Source organism: Pelophylax lessonae (assembly GCF_965119305.1).
Source record: "Pelophylax lessonae genome assembly, chromosome: 1".
In the NCBI taxonomy this organism is placed as follows: Eukaryota; Metazoa; Chordata; class Amphibia; order Anura; family Ranidae; genus Pelophylax; species Pelophylax lessonae.
The window spans coordinates 494,075,358-494,098,148 of NC_138768.1; the positions used below are offsets into that span (position 1 = coordinate 494,075,358).

At 46.1% G+C, this 22,791-nt stretch overlaps 1 protein-coding gene across 1 annotated transcript in view; it reads left to right on the plus strand.

The window, feature by feature from the left end:
* The window catches only part of HDGFL2 (HDGF like 2), a gene marked incomplete at its 3' end in the record, with an annotated part of 529,328 nt that extends 513,802 nt beyond the window's left edge, over window positions 1-15,526 (plus strand). The window contains exon 16 of the mRNA XM_082254985.1: window positions 15,466-15,526. Within this exon, the coding sequence (XP_082111111.1) occupies window positions 15,466-15,526 (61 nt within the window). The remainder of the gene's footprint in view (window positions 1-15,465) is intronic.
* Window positions 15,527-22,791: the final 7,265 nt, after the last annotated feature.

Sequence of the window (22,791 nt, forward strand, 5' to 3'; positions counted from 1 at the left end):
GCTCCATCTAGACGTCCAGGATTTGACTTCTGTTACAGAGGAGAGTGACTGGATGAGCTTCCTGGTCCGTCTCGGCCCACAGTCCCCCCCCCCCCCCTCACTCTCTTCTCATCGGCTCACTGGCTGTGATTGACAGCAGCAGGACCCAGTGCCTCCCCCCTGCTGTGTGGACCAATGTGGAAAAAGAGATTCTGGAGAACCACTGCTCTCATGCACATCGCTAGATCGAGATGGGGCTCAGGGAAGTATTGGGTGTGGGGGCTGCACCCAGAATGTTTTTTACCTTAATGCATTAAAGTAATAACCCTTTAGCCTTTAGAACCACTTTGATAGACAAAAGACTGTTCTATAGTGTGTTGTATCATGACCACCATGGGAGACAATTGGTTCTCATGTGTTGTTCCTAAAAGACAATTTTAAGATGTCTGAATGATCACATTGGCTATCTGGGACCTGAGAAAACTTAAGTCCTAAGTCTAAACCATTTCTATTGGCCCAAGTTGAGGAATACTGTTACTAGTCCTATGTAGATGTTTACATGGAGAAAGGAAAACCAGTTCAAGGCACTTCGCGTTCAGACCCTTTGGACTTGGTACTGGTGCTGATTTTACCTGATACGTTTCCTACCAAAGATCAAAGGGTAGTTAGTCCCAGGAGTGCTTTGGGAGAGGTATTTTATCCATTCAGATCAGGGCAGAGATTTTGAGAGCACGCAAATTAAAACGATACTTCAGCTGCTTAACATCAACAAAAGTTGAACCACCCCTTATCACCCTGAAGGTGGTGCTCTCCCTTAGAAATTCAGCAGGACCTTGCTTTATATGCTAGGTAGGCTGATGACAAGGGTACCTGAAACTACAGGGTTGAAGCCATGATCTATGCTTCTAACAGCACCTGGCATGAAAGTATAGGATTCTTTTCCTGTTTCCTGATGTTTTGGAGCCTAGATTGCCCTGTGACCGTCTGCTAGGAGTCTCCAATGGCCGCATTAGTCATGAAAGTCATTACCAATACGTGGCTCGTTTTGAAAGACAACCTCCTGTCTGCTTACTGTTTAGTTGAAGAAAATATAGCTAAAATATAAAAAATACCTATAAGCGAAGGGAATGGAAGAAGATTTGATCTTCGTGTGAGATACAGAGATTTGAAACCAGTTGGCTGAATCTTGTACGCAACTTGGAAGCATTTGTAAAGCTTAAGCTGGCTGAGAGATGGGGAAAGGAGACTTTTACAGAGGTGAATAATTTGTCTAGGATACAAGATAAAGGAACCAGAAGAAATTAAAGCCTGGCATAGAAATCATTGCTGCCTATCCATGTCCATGACAGAGATGGCTCAACTGACACTTCAGGCAGACCTCTCATCTGATCTTCCTGATACCCTTGAGAATGACTAGGCTGTAATTCCTATAGTCTTTAGCTCAACATCCTCCCCTCCTAGAGAGCCATTAGACCCTGATTTTCCAGAATTTGTGCTTGAATTAATGAGCACACCTAGTCAGGAACCCATCCTTCTACACAGCCAGTGCCAGAAGTTCCCATGCCTCATAATCCTTGTTCAGTGCCTGAAAACACAGGGTTACCGCAGAGGGAAGAGTAAAGAGGGCAGAGAGTAAGACATCCCCCACCTTTTTTGACCTATGATAATTTGTGGAACCCCAGGTTTATTATTCAGCCACATTTGTACCATTCTCTAGTTAAGTCTTCAACACTGTTTCTTTTTTTTTAAAGTATTTTATTGGATTTTCACACAAGGTACATAAAATAAAGCAGGTAGAATATTACATACCGTAAAATACAATATAATGGAGCATACAGTGAGTATTGTATGTATGAAAGAACATAACATTGAAGTTAAATAGAACGGTTCAACATGAAAACAGGAGTAAAGCACAGTGTTCAGCATATGCAATAGTACAGTAAGTTCTGGTTCACAGAGCCCATGGATCCCAAAACTTTTGGAATGTAGCTTATTTGCCAAAGCGTGTGGCTAGGTATTTTTCGTACTCATAGGTAATATTAATTGTGGTGACCACTTCAGAAACATTTAATGCCTTGTCCGACTTCCAGTTTCTAGTGATTAGTAGTTTAGATGCTAATAGAATGTGAGCAACTATGACACAATATGTGGGAGGGAAATTATCTATCTCTAGGTTGAGTAGAGCCAATGCCAGATTTGGTGGGGTCAGTATGCCTGTGACCGAAGAGATCAATTTAAATATCTGGTTCCAAAAGCTGGTTAGGTTTTTACACATCCAAAAGATGTGAAAAAGGTTGCCAACCTGGCCACAACCACGCCAGCACAGGAAAGAATGGGTCAGATAAAATTTGGACAGTCTATAAATGTGTGAGGTACCATCTAGAGAGTACTTTATGGGAGAGTTCCCAGTGATTAGTACATTTAGATACATTATATATGTACTGAAATGCTTTAGTCCATTGTTCCAGGGTGTAAGATTTCTGAAGGTCAGTTTCCCATTTTAAAATGGGGCTGGTTTTGGTGAATTGCACTTTGGTCTGCAGTGTCTGGTAGAAGAGAGATATACCTTTAGGGAGCAGTGAGGTGCTTCTGTAAAAAACATAAATTGGGGATGGTAGGTGAATCTCTGGAATAGGGTTGGCTTGCAGAAATTTAGCTTAAGTGTGTGAAGGATTCAGAGGTAGGGAGTTCATGAGTGGATCGGAGCTCAGATAAGGGTTTCAGTGTGTTATTGTTTGTAATGTCTGTCATCCACTGTATATTCTGGTCTTTCCACTTCTGTTGGGAGAGATATGGTATGAGAGTCTCTTAAGATGATACATGTATGCGTAGTCTATTTAGGTTAGAGGGGTCTCCCTGATATTGTAGAAGGGTCCTCCAGGCCTTTATGGATGTTTAAACTGTGATGGGCAAAGGAGTAAGTATAAGCGGTTCCAGCAATCAGCTAAAAAGGTGGACAGTTGGTCCGTTTTGGTCAATGCCAGTTCTATTTGTACCCAGCGAGTTTCAGAGGATGATCCAAACCATGGTTTCATATGAGACAATTGTGCAGCAGTGTAGTAATCCCTTAGGTCTGTCAGGTGAGAGATATGAGGGGGTTATCGGGTATAAGGTGAGAGATATGAGGGGGTTATCGGGATTGGTAATGTGCAGAAAATATATAAAATATGTGGGAGTATCCTCATTTTTAACGCAGCTAATCTGCCCATTCATGATAATTCTTTGTAAAGAGGGTTGCTGAAGCTCCCGACGCAATTTAGCCAACAAGGGCTGATAGTTGGCCTCTGCCAAATAAGACACGGACAACGTTAACGTGATGCCTAGGTATGGGATACCAGCGGAGATCCACCTATAGGGGAGGGTTTACCAGCTGCTAGGTGATGTTTGGTGTGCGCATGGACTTCCAAATCTAAAATCAGTGATTTAGTGAGATTAACTTTATAGAAAGATACCTTACTGAATGCCTTAAGCGTTTGAAGAGCAAAGGGTGGAGGGGCGTGGCCAGCGCGGGACAGTGATGGACGCTTGATCTCCCGCTCCACCGACCGACGACTCCATCCAGCGCCATCCCCAGCGACCTGAACAGGATCCATCCCTCCATCGGACTCCGGCTGACTGCAGCTTCACACCGAGATGTCCCGCAAGCGAAAGGATGTCAAGGGGCCGAAGAAATTGACTGCCTTCTTCCCGCTGCCGGCCCGAGGTGGTCGACAAGATGGCGCCGGCGCTCCGGGCCTTGCTGCCTCGGGGAAGCAGAGGGTCCACTATACAGACCTGCCAGAGGAACCTGCCTCTTCTGAGATCCAGCAACCAGGTACCCTTTCACCTTCCAGCCCTGCATGTACGAGCCCGGCCAAATCAAAGATGCGGCTGGACTCCGCTGACAAGGCCTCACAGCCTGGGAGCTCGAGTAATCCCCTGCTGCCCATCTCCCTGGGGGCATCCCCCTTCGCTGCCTTCCCCACAGTAGGCCAACCTATCATGGACACAGCGCTCAAGGACATGATGTATGCCCTCCATACCTCCCTCCAGGCAGACATTGTCTCACTTGTGACCAAATTCTCTGCTGAAGCACTCTCCCTGGGGGAAAGGGTCCATACTGTAGAATCCTCTGTTTCTGAGATTGTGACAACAGTTAATGATTTGGTGGAGGCACATGAAGAAAACTTGGATGAGCGACAATGGTTTAAAGCTAAAATCGCAGATCTGGAGGACCGCTCCAGAAGAAACAATCTTAAAGTACGTGGCATACCTGAGACTGTAACACCTGAGCTACACAAATTTTCCACGGATGTGTTTTTAGCTTACCTGGAGCGTCCCCTCTGGAGCTGACGATTGACCGTATACACAGGGTTCCTAAGCCCCCTTTTCTACCACAACATGTGCCATGTGACACGTTGCTCCATGTGCACTTCTACCAAACCAAAGAAGCCATATTAAACAAAGCTAGATCCTTGGGCAACCTCCCTGACCCCTACTCAGCTGTACAAATTTTCGCGGACCTATCTAAACATACCTTGGACATGCGTAGACAACTTTCCAACATTACAAAAGCTCTGCGCAACCATAACCTGCCGTACAAATGGAAACACCCTTCCAAGATTTTGGTGGAGAGGAATGGAGAGTCATACACGATTACCACGCTTGATAGGGGCATATCCCTGCTCCATTCATGGGGCATCATCCCTGACCCAGTTCCCCCCCCCCCCCCCCCCGGAGCGAAAAAATCCCCAAGTAGAGTTCCCCCACAATGGCAATCCATGCCGCAACGCACTGCAAGAGACACTTGAAAGACTGGGATCATGTCTTCTTTGTTTCTCTACTCCCTCTTTTTTTTTTTTTTTGGAGTCCTGTTCTACCTCCAGCTCGTCGTCCAGAGGCGTTTAGCCCGTTTGGCTTTGGAACTATTCTCACCCCCGACTGGAGACGGCTACTCCAGCCCATGGTTTCCATCAGCTTCTGTGTTTTTTGTTTGTCCTGTCTGGTTTTGTGTTGTCTTTTTTCTCCCTCTTCTGCAGGTGTAACAGACTTTGATCTACCACGAGACGCTATGTCTTCCCCCGGGTTCTCCTGGACATTCCTCAAGCATCACAGATCTACGAACATCCTCTACAAGACTACAAGAGACTACACCAACAGCTTCCAGCTCCTCACTCACTCATCTAGATACGATACGGTCACCTATGGTTCCGTGAGTAACGATACCTCGCAAACACCTCCACTCACACATGACGGTTAAAATCTTGTCTGTCAATGCCAACGGCCTCAACCATCCGGCCAAGCGCACTTCACTGTGGCGCACTGCCGTCAAGAACAAGGCTGACATTGTTTGTGTCCAAGAGACTCCCTTTCTAGACCAGCATGCTCCCACTTGCGCCCATAGGAACTTTCCCACTGTATTCACGGCATCCTGCTCCAAGAAACGAAAAGGCGTCCTTTTAGCCGTACACAAAGACCTGGATTTCAACCTGGTCACCTCAGTTACAGACGTAAATGGCAGATACTTGATCGTTGTATGCTCAATAGATGGTTTTACGGTGACTTTGGTCTCTCTATACGTTCCTAACGTTCATCAAATTCGTTTCCTGAACAGAACTGTGATAAAAATACGATCGGTCCAGAAAGGTCCCCTGGTGCTGTGTGGCAACTTTAACCTTCCCCCAGATAGATCAGTGGACACTTCAACTACCGCCACCAGGTGCCTGCCCTCCCTGCAAGGCTTTATCCACAGGAACGACCTCTGACGTTTGGAGGTGCCACCATCCCTCCGATAGAGAATTCTCTCACCACTCTGTGGTGCCCAATACTTACTCACGTATTGATATTGTTTTGTCTGATTTAGCTTTACTCCAAAGAGCGGTGGACTCAGAGATAGCCCCGATTACGTGGTCTGATCACGCACCGGTGAGTGTGGTACTCACTGTCGCACAAACCCACATCTCAAAAACCCTGGAGGGCAAACGCTGCACTGCTAAAGCAGCCGGACAATGTTGAATTCCTAAAAAACTCCCTATCTGAATTTTTCGAGACCAACCAGGGGTCGGTATCTGAATCCGCGACTCTTTGGAATGCCCATAAGGCGTTCAGCAGAGAGGTACTTATTCAACTACAGCGTAGAACAAACAGAAAGCGCTCCCAACTCGTAGACAAACTCACCAGAGACATCACATCTCTAGAGACCCAGAACCAGACTAATCCCTCCGCAGACCTAAAAACCCGACTCTTGACGCTCAGGCGAGAACTCCGATCCCATCTCCTTGACACCTACGAACGCAATCTCCGAAAAGCCAAAGCCACGTCCTACGCCACTAGCAACAAGGCTGGCGAACTCTTGGCAGCCAAGATTAAAGGCCAACGTGCTAAAATTACAATCAAATCCATCATCCATCCCCATACGAACGAATGACTTTATGACCCTAGAGACATAGCCAACGCTTTTAGCAGCTACTATGAATCCCTCTATAACCTGAAGGATTCCATGTCCTCATCCCCCAATCCTGACCACATTAAGGATTTTCTAGATAGCATTACCCTGCCATCCCTCACGCCCGCACAGGCTGCACAGCTTAACGCCCCTTTCACAGTGGAAGAGGTTCAAATAGCCATAGCATCCTTGCCAACTGGGAAATCCCCTGGTCCGGATGGTCTGGTAAACGACTACTATAAGTCCATGACAGACATACTAGCGCCACATCTGTGCACAGTGTTTAATGATGCCGCAGCCGCCACCTCTTTCCCGGCAGAAATGCTCGAAGCTACCATTGTGACCCTCCCCAAACCGGGTAAAGACCTGACCTCTCCACAAAATTTTCGTCCCATCTCCCTGCTCAATTCGGATATAAAAATTTACGCCAAACTAGTCGCCAATAGACTGATGCCACTGTTGCCAAACCTAATACACAAAGACCAATCGGGCTTCACTCTGGGTAGACAATCTGCTGACGCAACTAGACGGCTCATAGATGTTATCCATACTGCACACTCCACTAGAACGCCTTCTCTGCTCCTTTCCCTGGACGCAGAGAAGGTGTTCGATAGAGTCCATTGGGGGTATCTCCAGAAAGTGCTCCGCAGATTTGGCATACATGGCAGAATGCATGCAGCTATCCTGGCGCTCTATTCCCATCCTACAGCCCGAGTTCTGGTCGACACATCCCTCTCCACCCCTTTCCACATCACCAATGGAACACGGCAAGGGTGCCCACTTTCACCCCTTGTCTTTAATCTAGCCATAGAACCCCTGGCCCAAAAAAATCCGTACGGACCCCTACATCACCGGCATTCACGTCAAATCTCAGGAACAACGCATCAGCTTATTTGCTGATGTTATCCTGATGGTATCGAACCCCGCTTCCTCTCTTCCGCGAATTAAACGTATTCTCACAGAATTTGGGGAAGTCTCGTTGTATAAAGTAAACAAATCTAAATCTAACATGTTAGACCTAGGCATAGACGGGATAACCAGGAACCTTCTCACTAGCTCGCTCGCTCCCATATAAATGGGCTGATAACGGGGTTACATACCTAGGCATTACCCTTACCAAATCCACGACACTCTTGTTCCAGGCAAATTTCGCCCCCTTTAAGCTCCAATTATCCAAAGAACTTCAAAATCTAGCGAAATTCGAATTTACGTGGTCGGGGCGACTAGCAGCTTTTAAAATGTGTACACTGCCCAAACTGTTATACCTCTAAAGGTCACTACCCATTCCCATTCCTAAGTCGTTCCTACAATCACTGCAGTCGATGGTGTCCAGTGTGCGCGGGGGATACTGATGAAGTCCAAAGACGCAGGAGGGGCCTCTGTGCCCAACCTAGAAGAATACTACATGGCCTCAGTCCTATCGCAACTGCGCCCTTGGTTCCAGCTGACCCCGGACACTGTCTGGGGGACACTGGAACAAAACCTGACCCCTCGTAGGGACCTCGCCTCATGGTTATGTAGTAGGCAAGTTGGGGACAAAATACCGGCACACCTACCTCCGACCGTCAAAGCTTCGGTCTCGGCCTGGCTGCGCTTGACACACTCTAGATGGAAACACACGCCGCTTACCACAATCTCCCTGCCTCTACTTAGCATTCTCCAAGTTGTCCCAGACATGAACCAGTCATGAGTCAGTGGACGAACCACAGAATCACCACTTTAGATGCCCTTTACATTGGAGATACCCTTAAAACCTTTTCACAGTTAGTCTCGGAGTTCCAAATCCCCAAGACAGAATGGTACCGACACATCCAAATTAGGTCCTGTCTGCAGCACAACCCTCAGTATAGAGCCGCCATCCCGAGGAAAATTTGGGAGTTCCTCACTTCCCCTTCGCCGAAAGGGATCTCAACTATCTACCCCATTTTGAGTGAAAAAAACGTCTTTACCAAGTCTCCTCCCCTGCTCAAGTGGGAACGAGATCTGGAAACGTCCTTCTCACCTCAACAGTGGTCCGCGGCCCTGTCCTCGAGTGGTAAAGCTTCCTTGAGCTCCATTAGGGAAATGCACCTCAAAATCTCACTAAGATGGTACCTCACCCCAGCCATAATAGCGAAGTTCCATGGTGATACTACTCCTACATGCTGGCGAGCATGCGGTAAAATAGGCACCATTAGACACCTGTTGTGGGACTGCCCACCAATACGAGCCATTTGGTCAGAAGTGTTCCAGATGCTAACCAACATTGTACAGATACCCCTGGCTCCGACACCTGAGTTAGGACTTGTGAACCTGACTATAGAGACCATCCCAAGACCGTTCCGTAAAGTGGTGCTAAATGTACTTTTCGCAACTAGATCAAGTATTACTAGACAATGGAAGAGCAGCCAACCTCCTTCTCTTCAAGACATCATCCATACTACATCACATGTATGAGCTACTTATGACCCCCACAAGTGAGTCTTACCATAGGGAAAAAACCAATTGGACCCACTGGTTCAATTTAAACTTTTCTGTGTAATCTAATTTACGGCCGCTAGATGGCGTACTTACACTGTTATGTGGAATTCAGAGGAAGTGAGTGAGGAAGATGTGTTCTACACTTTTCATGTTGTTAAGTTATTATATTGAAGATTTTATATGCTTACGAGCCAAGTAGATCTGGTTCACGAGTGTTACTTGATTTCTATTTTGCAATACCTGTTAGACGTATTATGCAAACCTGCTTATTGTTTTACCCTGTTGTTTGAAAAAATACAATAAAAACTATTTGAAATGAAGAGCAAAAGGTAGTGAGACGATCAAGTTCGTGAGAGACAGAATAACATCATCTGCAAATAGACTAACAATATGTAAATCTCCCCTAAGTTTTTATCCGGAAATGTGAGGGTTGGATCGAATGGCCTCAGCGAGGGGTTCAATCATAAGATTGAAAATTGATGGCGATAAGGAACAACCTTGTCTAGTACCATTCGTAATATAAAAGGGTTTAGACAGTAGTCCAGAGGTGTATACCTGGGCCGATGGGGATGAGTAGAGAATCTGGATAGCTGCTAGAATAGAGCCCCTGAATCCGAATTTCTCTAGCACCTTCACCATGTAGTGCCAGTGCACTCTGTCAAATGCCTTCTCTGCATGGATGGAGAGAAGCAGAAAAGGGGTCTTCGAGAAAGAGGCGTGGTGAATCCAATTCAGAATCCTTTTAGTTGCGTCCAGTGCTTGTCGCCCAGTCATAAATCCCATCTGATCATACTTAATTAAAGAGGGTAATATTTTGGTTAAACGATTTGCTAACAATCTGGCATAAATTTTGATGTGAGTATTCGATAAACAGTAGGGGCCTGAAGTTTGTGGGGGTGTCTGGGTTCTTACCTGGTTTGGGCAAGGTAACTATGTGGTCTCACAGCATTTCTGGTGGCAGGGAGTTAGATGACATGATTGCTTGAAGTAGATTCTGAAGCTGCGGCAGAAGGGAGGATTAGAAGACTGAAATACTCATTTGTAAAGCCGTCAGGGCCTGGTGCTTTTTCGTTGAGCAAGGAGTCAATTATTTTGGTAATTTCATCAGTAGTGATGAAGGGAGAGTTAAGGAATGTTAGTTGGGGCTCAGAGACAGAAGGCAGATGAATGTTGTGGAGAAAACGATGTAATTTTCAGTTGGCTGGTAAGTGGTGGAATCATCTTTCAAGTTATACAGGGAGCTGTAATAATCCGCAAACGCGTTTGCAATGTCTTGTGGGTTCACAAGTTTGACTTTGTTAAAGGGGTGGTAAATAAAGGTGATTTTTGTTTTAGTTTTACGGGCTTTCAATTTTGCAGCTAAGAATTTCCCGCTTTAATATGGAGGTGATAATATTTAAGTTTTAAGGATCAAAGACATTTATCGTGATCTGCGATCAAGAGCAGTTACAGGTCAATGCGTAGTTTGGTTAGGCAGTCAGAGACAGAGGAAGTGTGATTCAATTAATTTTGTTGTCCTAGGTGGTGGATATATTGGAAGTATATTGGATATGGAATGCTGGTGTTGTTATTTTTGCCTTGGCTCCCATTTGGATTAGGAATCCTCTCATGAATGCCTTATGGGTGTTCCATAACAATGTGGGTGACACTGTTGGATCTACATTTTCAATAAACAACGTGTCTAGGTGCTGTTTTAAGAGAGTTACATTGTCAGGTGCCTGCATTATCCAATTGTTGCAGTGCCATACAATGGTTTGAGGGGCATAACGGCCTAGTTGGATAGTCATGGTAATACCGGCATGGTCTGACCAAGTAACGTCATGTATGTCAGAGGAGATTACATGTTGAAGAAGCAGTTATCCACCACGAATAGATCAATTCTGGATTAAGATTTGTGCCTAGAGGAGAAGGTGAAGTCTTTCAGTCACATTGAGGTAACACCATGCATTGTACAGATCTTCCTTGTGTAGCAGGCCCTGCAACAAAGGTGCCCGGCCCCTACCCAAGGATGAGGAATGGATATGGCTCCGGCACAATGTTAAAATCCCCACACAATAACAAACTGCCCCTTCGCACCTTAGAGATCTTGCACAGAAGTTTACAAAGAAACCTCAGGGGATGCGAATTGGGCGCATACACTGAAACCAACGTGAACAACTTATCAATAGAGCAAAGCAGAATAACATAGCTACCATCCGTGTCGATAATGGATTTGTGGAGGGTAAAACAGACAGTGTCCTTGATTGCTATCAGGATACCTCTCTTCTTGATGGATGCGTTGGAAAGAAAAATGTGGGGATATCTTGTATGTTTGCAAGATGGTACAGCGTCTCTGTGAAAGTGAGTTTCCTGGACTGTTAAGATGTCTGCTTTATGTGGGTCCGCTTCTTTCCAGATTGATCTCTGTTTAGCAGGGTGGTTAAGTCCATTGGCATTCAAAGATAGGATGTTAAGTACATATGTCTGTGGAAGTGGACGAGGATTCAGTCTGTACAGTGGCATATTATAAGTGGAGAGAGAGTTGTCAGAATTGGCAGTTGTGGTGAAGTCGTGGACCAGATGCGGCTCAAAGAGAGAGCCGGGAGTGTGCTTTGCATCTTGAAGAAAACACTGCATCGTGAAGGAACTGGTAAAAAGAATAAGTAGGTAGCATTCATTCCAACATGAACCAGGGAGAACTGTATTCTTTAGGGAGAGGAGTAAAAAGGGGATAATTGCATCAATTATCAATTGCGGTGGGGGGATAATTGCATCAATTTTAAAATAGCGTAAAGATCAGGGATTGCTTGAGGCATGGGTTGGAGCGGGTTGATGTCATGGGACCTCCGAGGCATGAGGCGGTAACTTGTGTTGGACTTTTGACGACGTAGGTTCGGGATAATGTTCCAGCTCTTCAGGAGGTTGAGGCCTTCTTCCAAAGAATTAATCGTTTTGGTCGATCCTTTGTGAGTCACCACCAGACTGGCTGGGTATTTCCATTTATAGGTGATGCTGTGGTTGCGCAGAGCTTTGGTAACCGTGAGGAGGTTGCTGTGTCTTTGCATAGTATGCTGGGGAAATCGGGGAAGACTCGTATGGTTCTGAGCTTTTCTGGCAGAGTCTCCAATTTCCTAAAGGTGTCCAACACCCTCTCTTTCACTTGAAAAAAATGTAAGAGCACGTCTCTTGGGACATCTTTTGGCAGATGTTGAGGTTTAGGGATGTGATGAATGCCGCCAATGGTAAGGTCTGCCGATGAGAGGGTAGGTATCGCAGACAGTAAGACCTCCTTCATACAATGCTATAGTTGTGCTTGAGTGACAGATTCCGAAATACCGCTCACTTTAAGGTTATTTCTTCTACCGCGCAAATCCAAATCTGCGATTTTTGATTTAAGCCACATAATTTCCTCTGAGTGGGTTGCGTGGGCATACCAGTGTATTATATGAAGCAGCAAAATCTGACACCTGGTCTTCCATGTTCCCCATTCTCTCTCCCAGTTCCTGTACCTCTACTCTGCACTGATTTATACCTTAGAGTAGGTCAGCCTGTAGTGAGGCCCTAAAAACAGCAGCATCTCTTTTAAGGTAGTATCTGAGATGGGCTGGCCGCTGATGGGAAAAGAATATATATTATCTGCTGGGACAGTGTCCATTATAGTGGGACGGTCTGTGTCAGTCTCCCCAGCTAGAGTACCTGCATCAGCTGAATTGCCTGCCTCCCTCCTTGGCTTAGATTTGACCGGACTGCCGGAGGTTGGGATAGAGTGGTCGGAGCCATCTGCATCCTGATCCACGGAGCCGGCTGTGTATGGGTGATTCTGCAGCGCTCTGAGCGCTGCGACACTTCTGCCTTGTGCTGCTGAGTGGGAGCCGAGGGCTGGCCTGCACGGCCGGGGAGAAATACTGACGTTTTTTCGGCTGCGGCACCTCTTTGCCTGCGAGGCATATCGGCGGGTGAAGGAGATGTTCTGGTGGAGCATGGTGGTGGTGTGAGCCGTCTGAGGTTTCCCGGTCAGCTGCAATCCCCGATCTTCACGGAACGCTCCTAGAACATGCGGCCAGTCTCAACGGTGGTTGCCACGCCCCCTCCTCAGGGCAACACTGTTTCTTGAATGGATTGTTAATATGCACATTGTGTTGTTTTTGACAGGGTATAAAGATTTCACCAGGGGGAGTGTGCCTGGATCAGCTGCTAGTAACGCATGATTATGTCCGTTCCGTACTCGGGGGTTGTTGGGATTAGATCGAGAAAGCGGGGAGAGAGAAAATGTCTCAGCCCCATGTCCTGTCCATGCTACGAATACCAGATTAGAAGAGAGGATTATTTCCAAAAAACTAGGACTGCGTTCCAGGCTGATTTGGTAACGGTTGGAGGATCTGTTCATCACTGCAGATCTTGTCTTAAGGTCTCTGACCTAAAGACAGATGCAACATCATCCTCAGGGGCCCCTGCAAGGAGACTTTGCTGCAACATTCATCTGGTGGTATCTTTGTTAATAACTATATACCCAGGTATATGTGAACAATTCCACCAGGATTTCAATTGGGTCCTATGCTGATAATACCTGTTTGTACATTGGATGTACTGTTATTAATCTCTTATACAGTATAAAGCTTGTATTTAAGGGTGTGCAGCTACAGGGCCTTGCGAAAGTATTCGGCCCCCTTGAACTTTGCGACCTTTTGCCACATTTCAGGCTTCAAACATAAAGATATAAAACTGTAATTTTTTGTGAAGAATCAACAATAAGTGGAACACAATCATGAAGTGGAACGAAATTTATTGGGATATTTCAAACTTTTTTTAACAAATAAACTGAAAAATTGGGCGTGCAAAATTATTCAACCCTCTTAAGTTAATACTTTGTAGCGCCACCTTTTGCTGCGATTACAGCTGTAAGTCACTTGGGGTATGTCTCTATCAGTTTTGCACATCGAGAGACTGAAATTTTTGCCCATTCCTCCTTGCAAAACAGCTCGAGCTCAGTGAGGTTGGATGGAGAGCGTTTGTGAACAGCAGTTTTCAGTTCTTTCCACAGATTCTCGATTGGATTCAGGTCTGGACTTTGACGTGACCATTCTAACACCTGGATATGTTTATTTGTGAACCATTCCATTGTAGATTTTGCTTTATGTTTTGGATCACTGTCTTGTTGGAAGACAAATCTCCGTCCCAGTCTCAGGTCTTTTGCAGACTCCATCAGCTTTTCTTCCAGAATGGTCCTGTATTTGGCTCCATCCATCTTCCCATCAATTTTAACCATCTTCCCTAACCCTGCTGAAGAAAAGCAGGCCCAAACCATGATGCTGCCACCACCATGTTTGACAGTGGGATCGTGTGTTCAGGGTGATGAGCTGTGTTGCTTTTACGCCAAACATAACGTTTTGCATTGTTGCCAAAAAGTTCGATTTTGGTTTCATCTGACCAGAGCGCCTTCTTCCTCATGTTTGGTGTGTCTCCCAGGTGGCTTGTGGCAAACTTTAAACGACACTTTTTATGGATATCTTTAAGAAATGGCTTTCGTCTTGCCACTCTTCCATAAAGGCCAGATTTGTGCAGTATATGATTGATTGTTGTCCTATGGACAGTCTCCCACCTCAGCTGTAGATCTCTGCAGTTCATCCAGAGTGATCATGGGCCTCTTGGCTGCATCTCTGATCAGTCTTCTCCTTGTAGGAGCTGAAAGTTTAAAAGGAACGGCCAGGTCTTCGTAGATTTGCAGTGGTCGGATACTCCTTCCATTTCAATATTATCGCTTGCACAGTGCTCCTTGGGATGTTTAAAACTTGGGAAATCTTTTTGTATCCAAATTCGGCTTTAAATTTCTCCACGACAGTATCTCGGACCTGCCTGTTGTTTTTTTCTTGTTCTTTATGATGCTCTCTGCGCTTTGAACGGACCTCTGAGACTATCACAGTGCAGGTGCATTTATACAGAGACTTGACTACACACAGGTGGATTCTATTTATCATCATTAGTCATTTAGGTCAACATTGGATCATTCAGAGATCCTCACTGAACTTCTGGAGAGAGTTTGCTGCACTGAAAGTAAAGGGGCTGAATAATTTTGCACACCCAATTTTTCAGTTTTTTATTTGTTGACAAAGTTTGAAATATCCAATACATTTCGTTCCACTTCATGATTGTGTCCCACTTGTTAATTCTTCACAAAAAATTACCGTTTTATATCTTTGTTTGAAGCCTGAAATGTGGCAAAAGGACACAAAGTTCAAGGGGGCCGAATACTTTCGCAAGGCACTGTATATACTTAGGGTTAATGTTATATGCTGGTTGCAGTAGATTCTACATTCCTAATTTCATTAATTAGATTTCTAATTAATTTCCTAGTAAGGGAATCCCCCACAGTAGAGGCAGGTCATTGTTACCCAAATTTCCACAGTCTTTAGCCAGTAAGACCCATCCATAGTAGGATAGCTGGAAGGTGACTTGTGGGGGGGGGGGGGGATGCAGGTGGAGTGAACTATCCTGAAAAGGAAGTAGTGTGTGGAACTTTTAACTCAGAGAAGCTGTATATTTTACAACTTGCACATGTGTGTAAATATATTATAAATCTATATGTATATGTATATATAATACTTTGTTGTCTTTTCTGTCTTTAGTGAGGGACCACCAAAAGAGCCAACTGACACCATCACCACCTCGGCAAACCTCAGAGCCTAATACTGTGATTGTTAATGCCACAGACTTCACTGTTCTGGAAAATCTAAGGATATAACTTGTCACATTCAACATTGGTTAACTTGGATATGTTTTTGTTTAAACTTTTATTTCTGCTGCTGATGATATGAATTTAAATGATAAATTGCTTTTATAAATAACCTGAATATGAGTATAGATTTTTTTTGGATTCCACAAGCTTTAGATAAATCTGCTTCACTGCAAGTATGTTTAATTTATTGTAAGCTACCCCTTTAAAAAACACTTGGAAAAGTAGAACTCAGATTGCTGGGTACAGTGAATGTTTTCCTAAAACTATATTCTTTGCATTTTAACGTCCTAAAGCAAAAAATAAAAGCAACCCAACAAAAAGGCCATTGTTTAAGTAGAACTATAAACCTTTTTGTTCATTTTGGGTATAGACAAAATTAATAAATATAAATATATCTATATATCTATCTATATATATATATATATATATATATATATATATATATATATATATATATATTTATTAATATATATATATATTTTTTTTTTTTTTATTGGGGGGGGGGGGGGGGGGAATCTATCACGTTGAATGATTTCCCTCTACTCCCTGCCCCATAGCCAAAACAGGAGAGGGATTTCCTCCCAAGTGATAGTCCCTGGTTGTCACCAGAACAAGTGTCCCCAATGGAAGATTTCCCCTTTCTTCCTGTTCCAGTGACAATCCACTATGTGGGATTTTTTTCTCTTTAGGTGATAACAGGACAAACATGGCAATGGGTCTAATCCCTCTCCACTCTATCCAAAACTGAACAATAATGCCTTTAAGTATACTTTAAGCCTATTTTCATCCAACTAAAAGTGCTAAATGCTGTTTTTAGGTATTGCAGCCAAACAGACACTGACTGCAATCCTGGATTCCTGTGTCCACTCTTAAAAGTAATGTATAGTGATTTTGTATATTCCGTTCTTTAGTCAGACTAAAAAATATTTCCAAAATAAAAATGTGTATAAAATGATGTCCATTTATGAAATTTTATGACGTTTTCTGGGCTATCCTTATCTGCTTACTGAAATAAAAGCTGTTACAGAGGTCATTAGCTGAAGCAGCAAGTTTTAACACACAAGTGAATAAATTAGAGTTGTGACTTTTCTCCCTCCCACCCCTCCTATTTCAGTTGTCTTTGTGGAAAGTTTTAGTCAGAGGGAGTTTGAAAGTGAACAGCTCCTGCTGTGCTCTCTCTCTTTAGAAAACTTGTAATTATTTATGTATCCTGTGATATAAATGCACTCTGTATTAAGAAATAAACGGTTGATTCCAAAACCGTAATAGTTTCTTTTTAATACAGGATTGTGTGCATAATGCATTAATTCTATGTCTTGATCAATGTTTTTATTGCCATGTTCTACTTCAAGCTAGATTTTCACATGGGGATTTGGGTGATACCTTTTTGGAACATCAAAATTTAGCTACAGCTTTAAAACTTGTCCTTTAGCCACTTCAACTCCGGAAGGTTTTACCCCCTTCTTGACCAGGCCATTTGTTGCGATATGGCACTGCGTTGCTTTAGCCGCTTGCCGACCACCCACAGTATATTTACTGTGGCATTCAGCCCCTCCTGGGCAAAGCGTCGTAGTACTACCTCGCTCGACCAGGAAGCCTGCAGGGGGCGAGCCCCCACTCGTTCACGGGCATCCCTGCGCGAGTGACCGGCGGCTCCGATGTCCGCTGGTCACTCGCTATCTCCCGCTGGAGAGGGAGAAATGCAGACGGCTAATGTAAACAAAGCCGCCTGTCATTCTCCCCGGTGTAACTGCAGAGATCATACGACCCTGCTATGTAGGATCGTATGTCTCTGTGGTTACATCACAAGCCACGCCCCTTTACAGTTAGAATCATGCCCCTAGGGACACACTTAACCCCTTGATCACTAATAGTTAACCCCTTCCCTGCCAGTGTAATTTTTACAGTAACAGTGCATATGTATAGCACTGATTACTGTAGTAATGTCACTGATACCCCCAAAAGTGTCAAAAATGTTAGTCAGGGGTCCGATCTGTCTACCGCAATGTTGCAGTCCCGCAAAAAAAAGATCGCCGCCATTACTAGTTAAAAAAAAAAAAAACAATAAAAATGACAAATCTTTCCCTTAGTTAGTAAACGCAATAACTTTTGCGCAAACCAATCAAAATACGCTTATTGCAATTTTTTTTTTTTTACCAAAAATATGTAGCAGAAAACAAATTGGCCTAAAATGTTAAAAAATTTAGATCTTTACATTTTTTTTTTTTTGGGGAATTTCATATTACAAAATGTGAAAAATATTGTTATTTTTTCAAAATTGACGCTATTTTTTTCTTTATAGCGCAAAAAATAAAAATCGCACAGGTGATCAAATACCACCAAAAGAAAGCTGTTTGTGGGAAAAAAAGGACGTCAATTTCATTTGGGTACAGCATCGCACGACCGCGCAATTGTCTGTTAAAGTCACGCAGTGCCGAATCGCAAAATAGGCACTGGTCTTTGAGCAGGAAAATCCTCTGGGGCTTAAGTGGTTAACTGAGAATTGTGACGCTGTACCCAAATAAAGTTGACGTCTTTTTTTTCCCACAAACAGCTTTCTTTTGGTGGTATTTGATCACCTGTGCGATTTTTTATTTTTTTGTGCTATAAACAAAAAAAAGAACAATTTTGAAAAAAATATATATATTTCTCTTACGTCCTCTGACAGACGCAACCTCTTCCAAGTTTCATCACCTTTGGGTAATGGCGCCCTCTTCAGGAGCAGGCTAGGTAGTGAAACTTAATTAAAAAGCTTTAACTAGACACACTTTAGGGGCTGTCCCTCTCGACATTACCCTCAGACACTTAGAGCTTACTAATCAGTTTTCTTGCTGCCTAGTAGGACCTAGGATACCCTGCTGGGACTCCGGTCTCAGTTTTTTATTTTTCTTTGAAAAATGTTTATTTTTATTTTCTCCACTCACTATCGCTAGCTAGTCAGGGGATCCTCCTGGAGAACTACAGCTTGGCTGGGCTTCGCACTGGATAATCTAGATCCTTACGGTACCCCAGCCTGGCCTATGAGCGTGCGCAGGTTGTGGTCCCCCCAGGCCTCGCCACGACGGTGCCCCGACGGATGGGGACGAGCCTGCGGAGACAACCTTCGCTGGGACGCATCAACCTGGAATGTCCTGTGTTGCAGCTTCCCCTCTTGGCTAATGGCACCCCCACTCAGGGTGGGAGGCGAGCTGTATCAGAACGGTGCCCGCGGTCCATGGTATGGTGAATGATGCTACCTCCCCGAGTCCCTGGGACAGTATTCTGGGGGGGGTGATGTGGGCCTACTCCTGGGCATGTCAGAGCTGTGCTCTGTGTGGTCCCCCCCCCCCCCTCCGGGCCGTTCTGAACGGATCCTGCCTCCCTGCTCCTTATGGGGGCACTCTAGTGGCGTCCACCCCCGGGGGGGAGTGTAAGGATCCTACCTTGTCCTGGGGGGCTTCCTGTAGTGGATTCCCGCGGTGGCCAGGGTTCCTGGGCTCCTGACTGTCTGCACCGTTTTCAGCCGCCATTTTGGATTAGGGGAAGGCTGGCTTCATCAGTGTAAGGGCAGCAGCCATTTTTTGCATAACGTGCTTTTGGTGCGGTTTTCTGCGCCATCTTGGATGTGGGCAGCCGCACTGAATGGGCGACAGCTATTTTCCCGGTGTCTTTCCTACTTACTTCTATTGCCATCCATGTTTGTGTGGCTCAGGGCGCTGTTCAGCCTCTAGTGATTTAGGTCACTTCCCCCAGCCATCTTTCAAGTGCTGCAGAAGAAGCGTAGAGACTGGTTTGTTTCTCTTTCAGGCACTATATGGGGTTTTTATTGCTTTTTGTGCATCTTTCCTTAGACACATTGCTTTCTCAGTTATCTGGCAATGTAAATGGAAACTCCAGCAGCAGCGCGGGATTGCGGTGCGGACCGCAATCGCCGATTTAGAGGGCCAGTGTCCCTTTTTTTGCCAAAATGGAGTCCCAGGGTGACAATTTCCCCACTAATCTTGTTTGTACATCCGGATCACCTTCCCTAGCTTCCTTACCTGCAGCCATTGAAACTTTGGCGTCCAAAGTTGATCTTATGATGTCACAAGGTAATGTTCAAAAACGGCCGATGTCCTCTGTCTTCTGATTCAGAGACTGATATAGTTGCCATGGACACTGCCCTCCCTGAGGGATCTCTGTCGGCACACTCAGACGGGGAGGAGGAAGAGTCCTCCTCCGCTGCAGTGTGGTAACGCACTTTGGTTGAAGCACTTGTTCACAACGTTAGGGAGACTTTGAACATTGATAATGAGCCCACCCTGTCAGGTAAGCGGGTATCCTTTGGGTCCCGCAAAGCCCAGAAGTCGGGCCAGGTTTTCCCCTGCCCCGAGGAGTTTTGCGATATCGTGAACGAACAGTGGCGGTGCCTAAGCATTTTCAATGCCGGTATCCCTTTGGGGACTCTGTTTCCGATCGCTGGACGGTGTCACCCAAGGTGGACCACACTGTTTCCAGGTTGAATAAATCCACGGTGGTTCCCGTGGAGGACTCCCCGGTGTTTAAAGACCCGATGGATAGGCGCATGGAGTCACTTTCCCGCCACAAGTACATGTGGCGGGCTCACTCCTGAAGCTGGTGTTCGCTTCTGTGCTGGTCTCTCAGATGGTTACGGAATGGATTAAGGTGCTTAGGCGCAACTTGGTGGCTTAGTCGGGTTCTCCGACTCATTGAGCTCATGGACCGAATGGCCCAGGCCATGGTGTATCTGTGTGAGGCTCCCCTGGTCGCAAGATTGTCTGCGGTGGGGATTGCACTCCCCTGCATGGTGTGGCTGAAGAGCTGGTCAGCAGACCATGCCTCTAAGAAGACAGTGTCTGATATCCCCTATTTGGGGGAACACCTTTTTGGGGACTCCTTGGGTGAAATTGTCAAGGGTCTAACAGGGGGTAAGAGTACCCTCCTGCCCCTATCTGCGAAGGGTAAATCGCCCCGCAAGTTCCATTAAGGCTCATTGGGGGCCCTTTCATGCCTTAGAGGCGCAGGAAGAAGGGAAATCCTTCCAGGCCTCCGGCAGTAACAAGAAGCCCTGGTCTGGTAAGCCCAAGGCCAGTCAGTCCGGTGCTGCGGCCCAGTCTTCTTCCGCATGAACCTGTTTCAGGGGTGGGGGGGACGTCTGTGTTACTTTCAGGAACCCTGGTTGTCCCTATTTCTGGACAAATGGATTCACAAACTGATTTGTTCAGGGTACAAGATCAAATTTCGATCTCACCCTACAGACAGGTTCTTTCCATCAAATCTCCGTCTGTCTCCTGATCGCCTGACAGCTCTCAAGGGGGCAGTGCAAGATCTTCTTGCTCATGGCGTTATTGTCCCGGTTCCACAGCGGGAGAGATTTTGCTGGTTTTATTCAAACCTGTTAACGATGCCCAGGAAGGAGGGCAAGGTTCTTTCGATTCTGGACCGCAAGTCACTGAACCGCTTTGTGCGGGTGCAGAAGTTCTGGATGGAATCCATCCAGTCGGTGGTGGCGTCTTTAAGTCAAGGGGATTTTCTGCCCTCCATCGTTTTTAAAAGATGCGTATCTGCACATCCCTATCTACGAAGGTCATCAGCGGTATCTCTGCTTCGCAGTGGCGGAGGAGCACTTTCAATTTGTGGCATTACCCTTTGGTCTAGCTTCGGCTCCTAGGGTCTTCACCAAGGTTTTGGCCCCGGGGGTGGCTCTGCTGCGCAAGAAGGGGATTGCGGTCCTCGGTTATCCGGACAATGTCTTGTTGAGGGCGAGCTGGCGGTCACGGCTCAGACGCTCCAGGGGTTCAGGTGGACCATCAACTTCCAGAAGTCGGCACTGACTCCATCGGTACGTCTGCTATATCTGGGAATTGGTCTTGGACTCCGCTCAAGTGAAGGTTTTTCTCCCAGAGGAAAAACTTCAGACTTTGCAGGACAAGATCAGGACCCTCGGGGACAACGATCTCTCCTCCCTGCAGACCTGCAAGAGGTCCCTGGGGCTGATGATTTCAGCCTTCAAGGTGATCCCATTTGCCCAGTTTCACACAAGGAATCTGCAAGCAGAGATTCTTGCCAAATGGAACAGGGATCCCCAGTCCTTGGACAGGATGGTGTGTTTGAGCCGTCTCACGAGGACGGAGATTTCATGGTGGCTTCTGTCACCCACTCTGAACCAGGGCAAGTCCTTTCTGCCCCTGTTGTGGACGGTGATCACCACGGATGCCAGCCTAACCGGCTGGGGTGAAGTACTGGACACTCTTTGTGCCCAGGGGACATGGTCGTCAGAGGAATCCTTCTTGCCGATAAATGTCCTGGAGCTTAGGGCGATAAAACTTAGCCTGCTCCATTGGGTGACTCGGTTGCGTGGTCGTCCGGTTCAGGTTCAAACTGACAATGCCACGGCTGTGGCTTACATCAATCACCAAGGGGGCACCAGGAGTGCCCGGGCAGCCAAAGAAGTGGCCGAGATTCTATCTTGGGCCGAGGCGCACCTTCCAGCTATCTCTGCTGCTCACATTCCGGGAGTTGAGAACTGGCAGGCAGACTATGTGAGTCGTCAGTCCTTGGATCAGGGAGAATGGTCCCTGCATCCAGAGATGTTTCGACTCCTGTGTGCCCGGTGGGGGGACTTCGGACGTGGATCTGTTTGCGTCTCGTCTCAACAAAGGTGGAAAGGTTCGTGGCCAGGGCTCGAGATCCTCTGGCAGAGGCCACGGATGCGTTGGTGGTGCCTTGGCACCAGTATCAGCCGATTCATGCCTTTACCCCTGATCCAACTGTTGTCCAGGTTCCTCCGCAGGTTAGTGCTGGAACAGGTACATGTGATTCTGATGGCCCCAGACTGGCCTCGTCGGTCTTGGTACGCAGACCTCGTCAAGATGGTCGTCGAGCCTCCCAGATGACTACCTCTGAGGGAAGATCTGCTGTCTCAAGGGCAAATCTTCCACCCTGCTTTACGGTCTCTGGCTTTAACGGCATGGCCTTTGAAGGCCTGGTGTTGAGACAGAGGTCTCTCTGATGCTGTTATTCCTACCTTGCTGAGAGCTCGATAGGCTACCTCTAGGAAGATTTATCATCGTGCCTGGAAGGCGTACATTGCCTGTTGTAAGTCGCAAGGGTTGCATCCTCGCTCCTTTTCGGTGGCGAGGGTCCTAGCTTTCTTGCTGACAGGTGTGGTACAGCGTTGGGCACGATTAAATGTCAGGTGTCGGCCTTTGCCATTTTCTTCCAGAGTCCGTTGGCG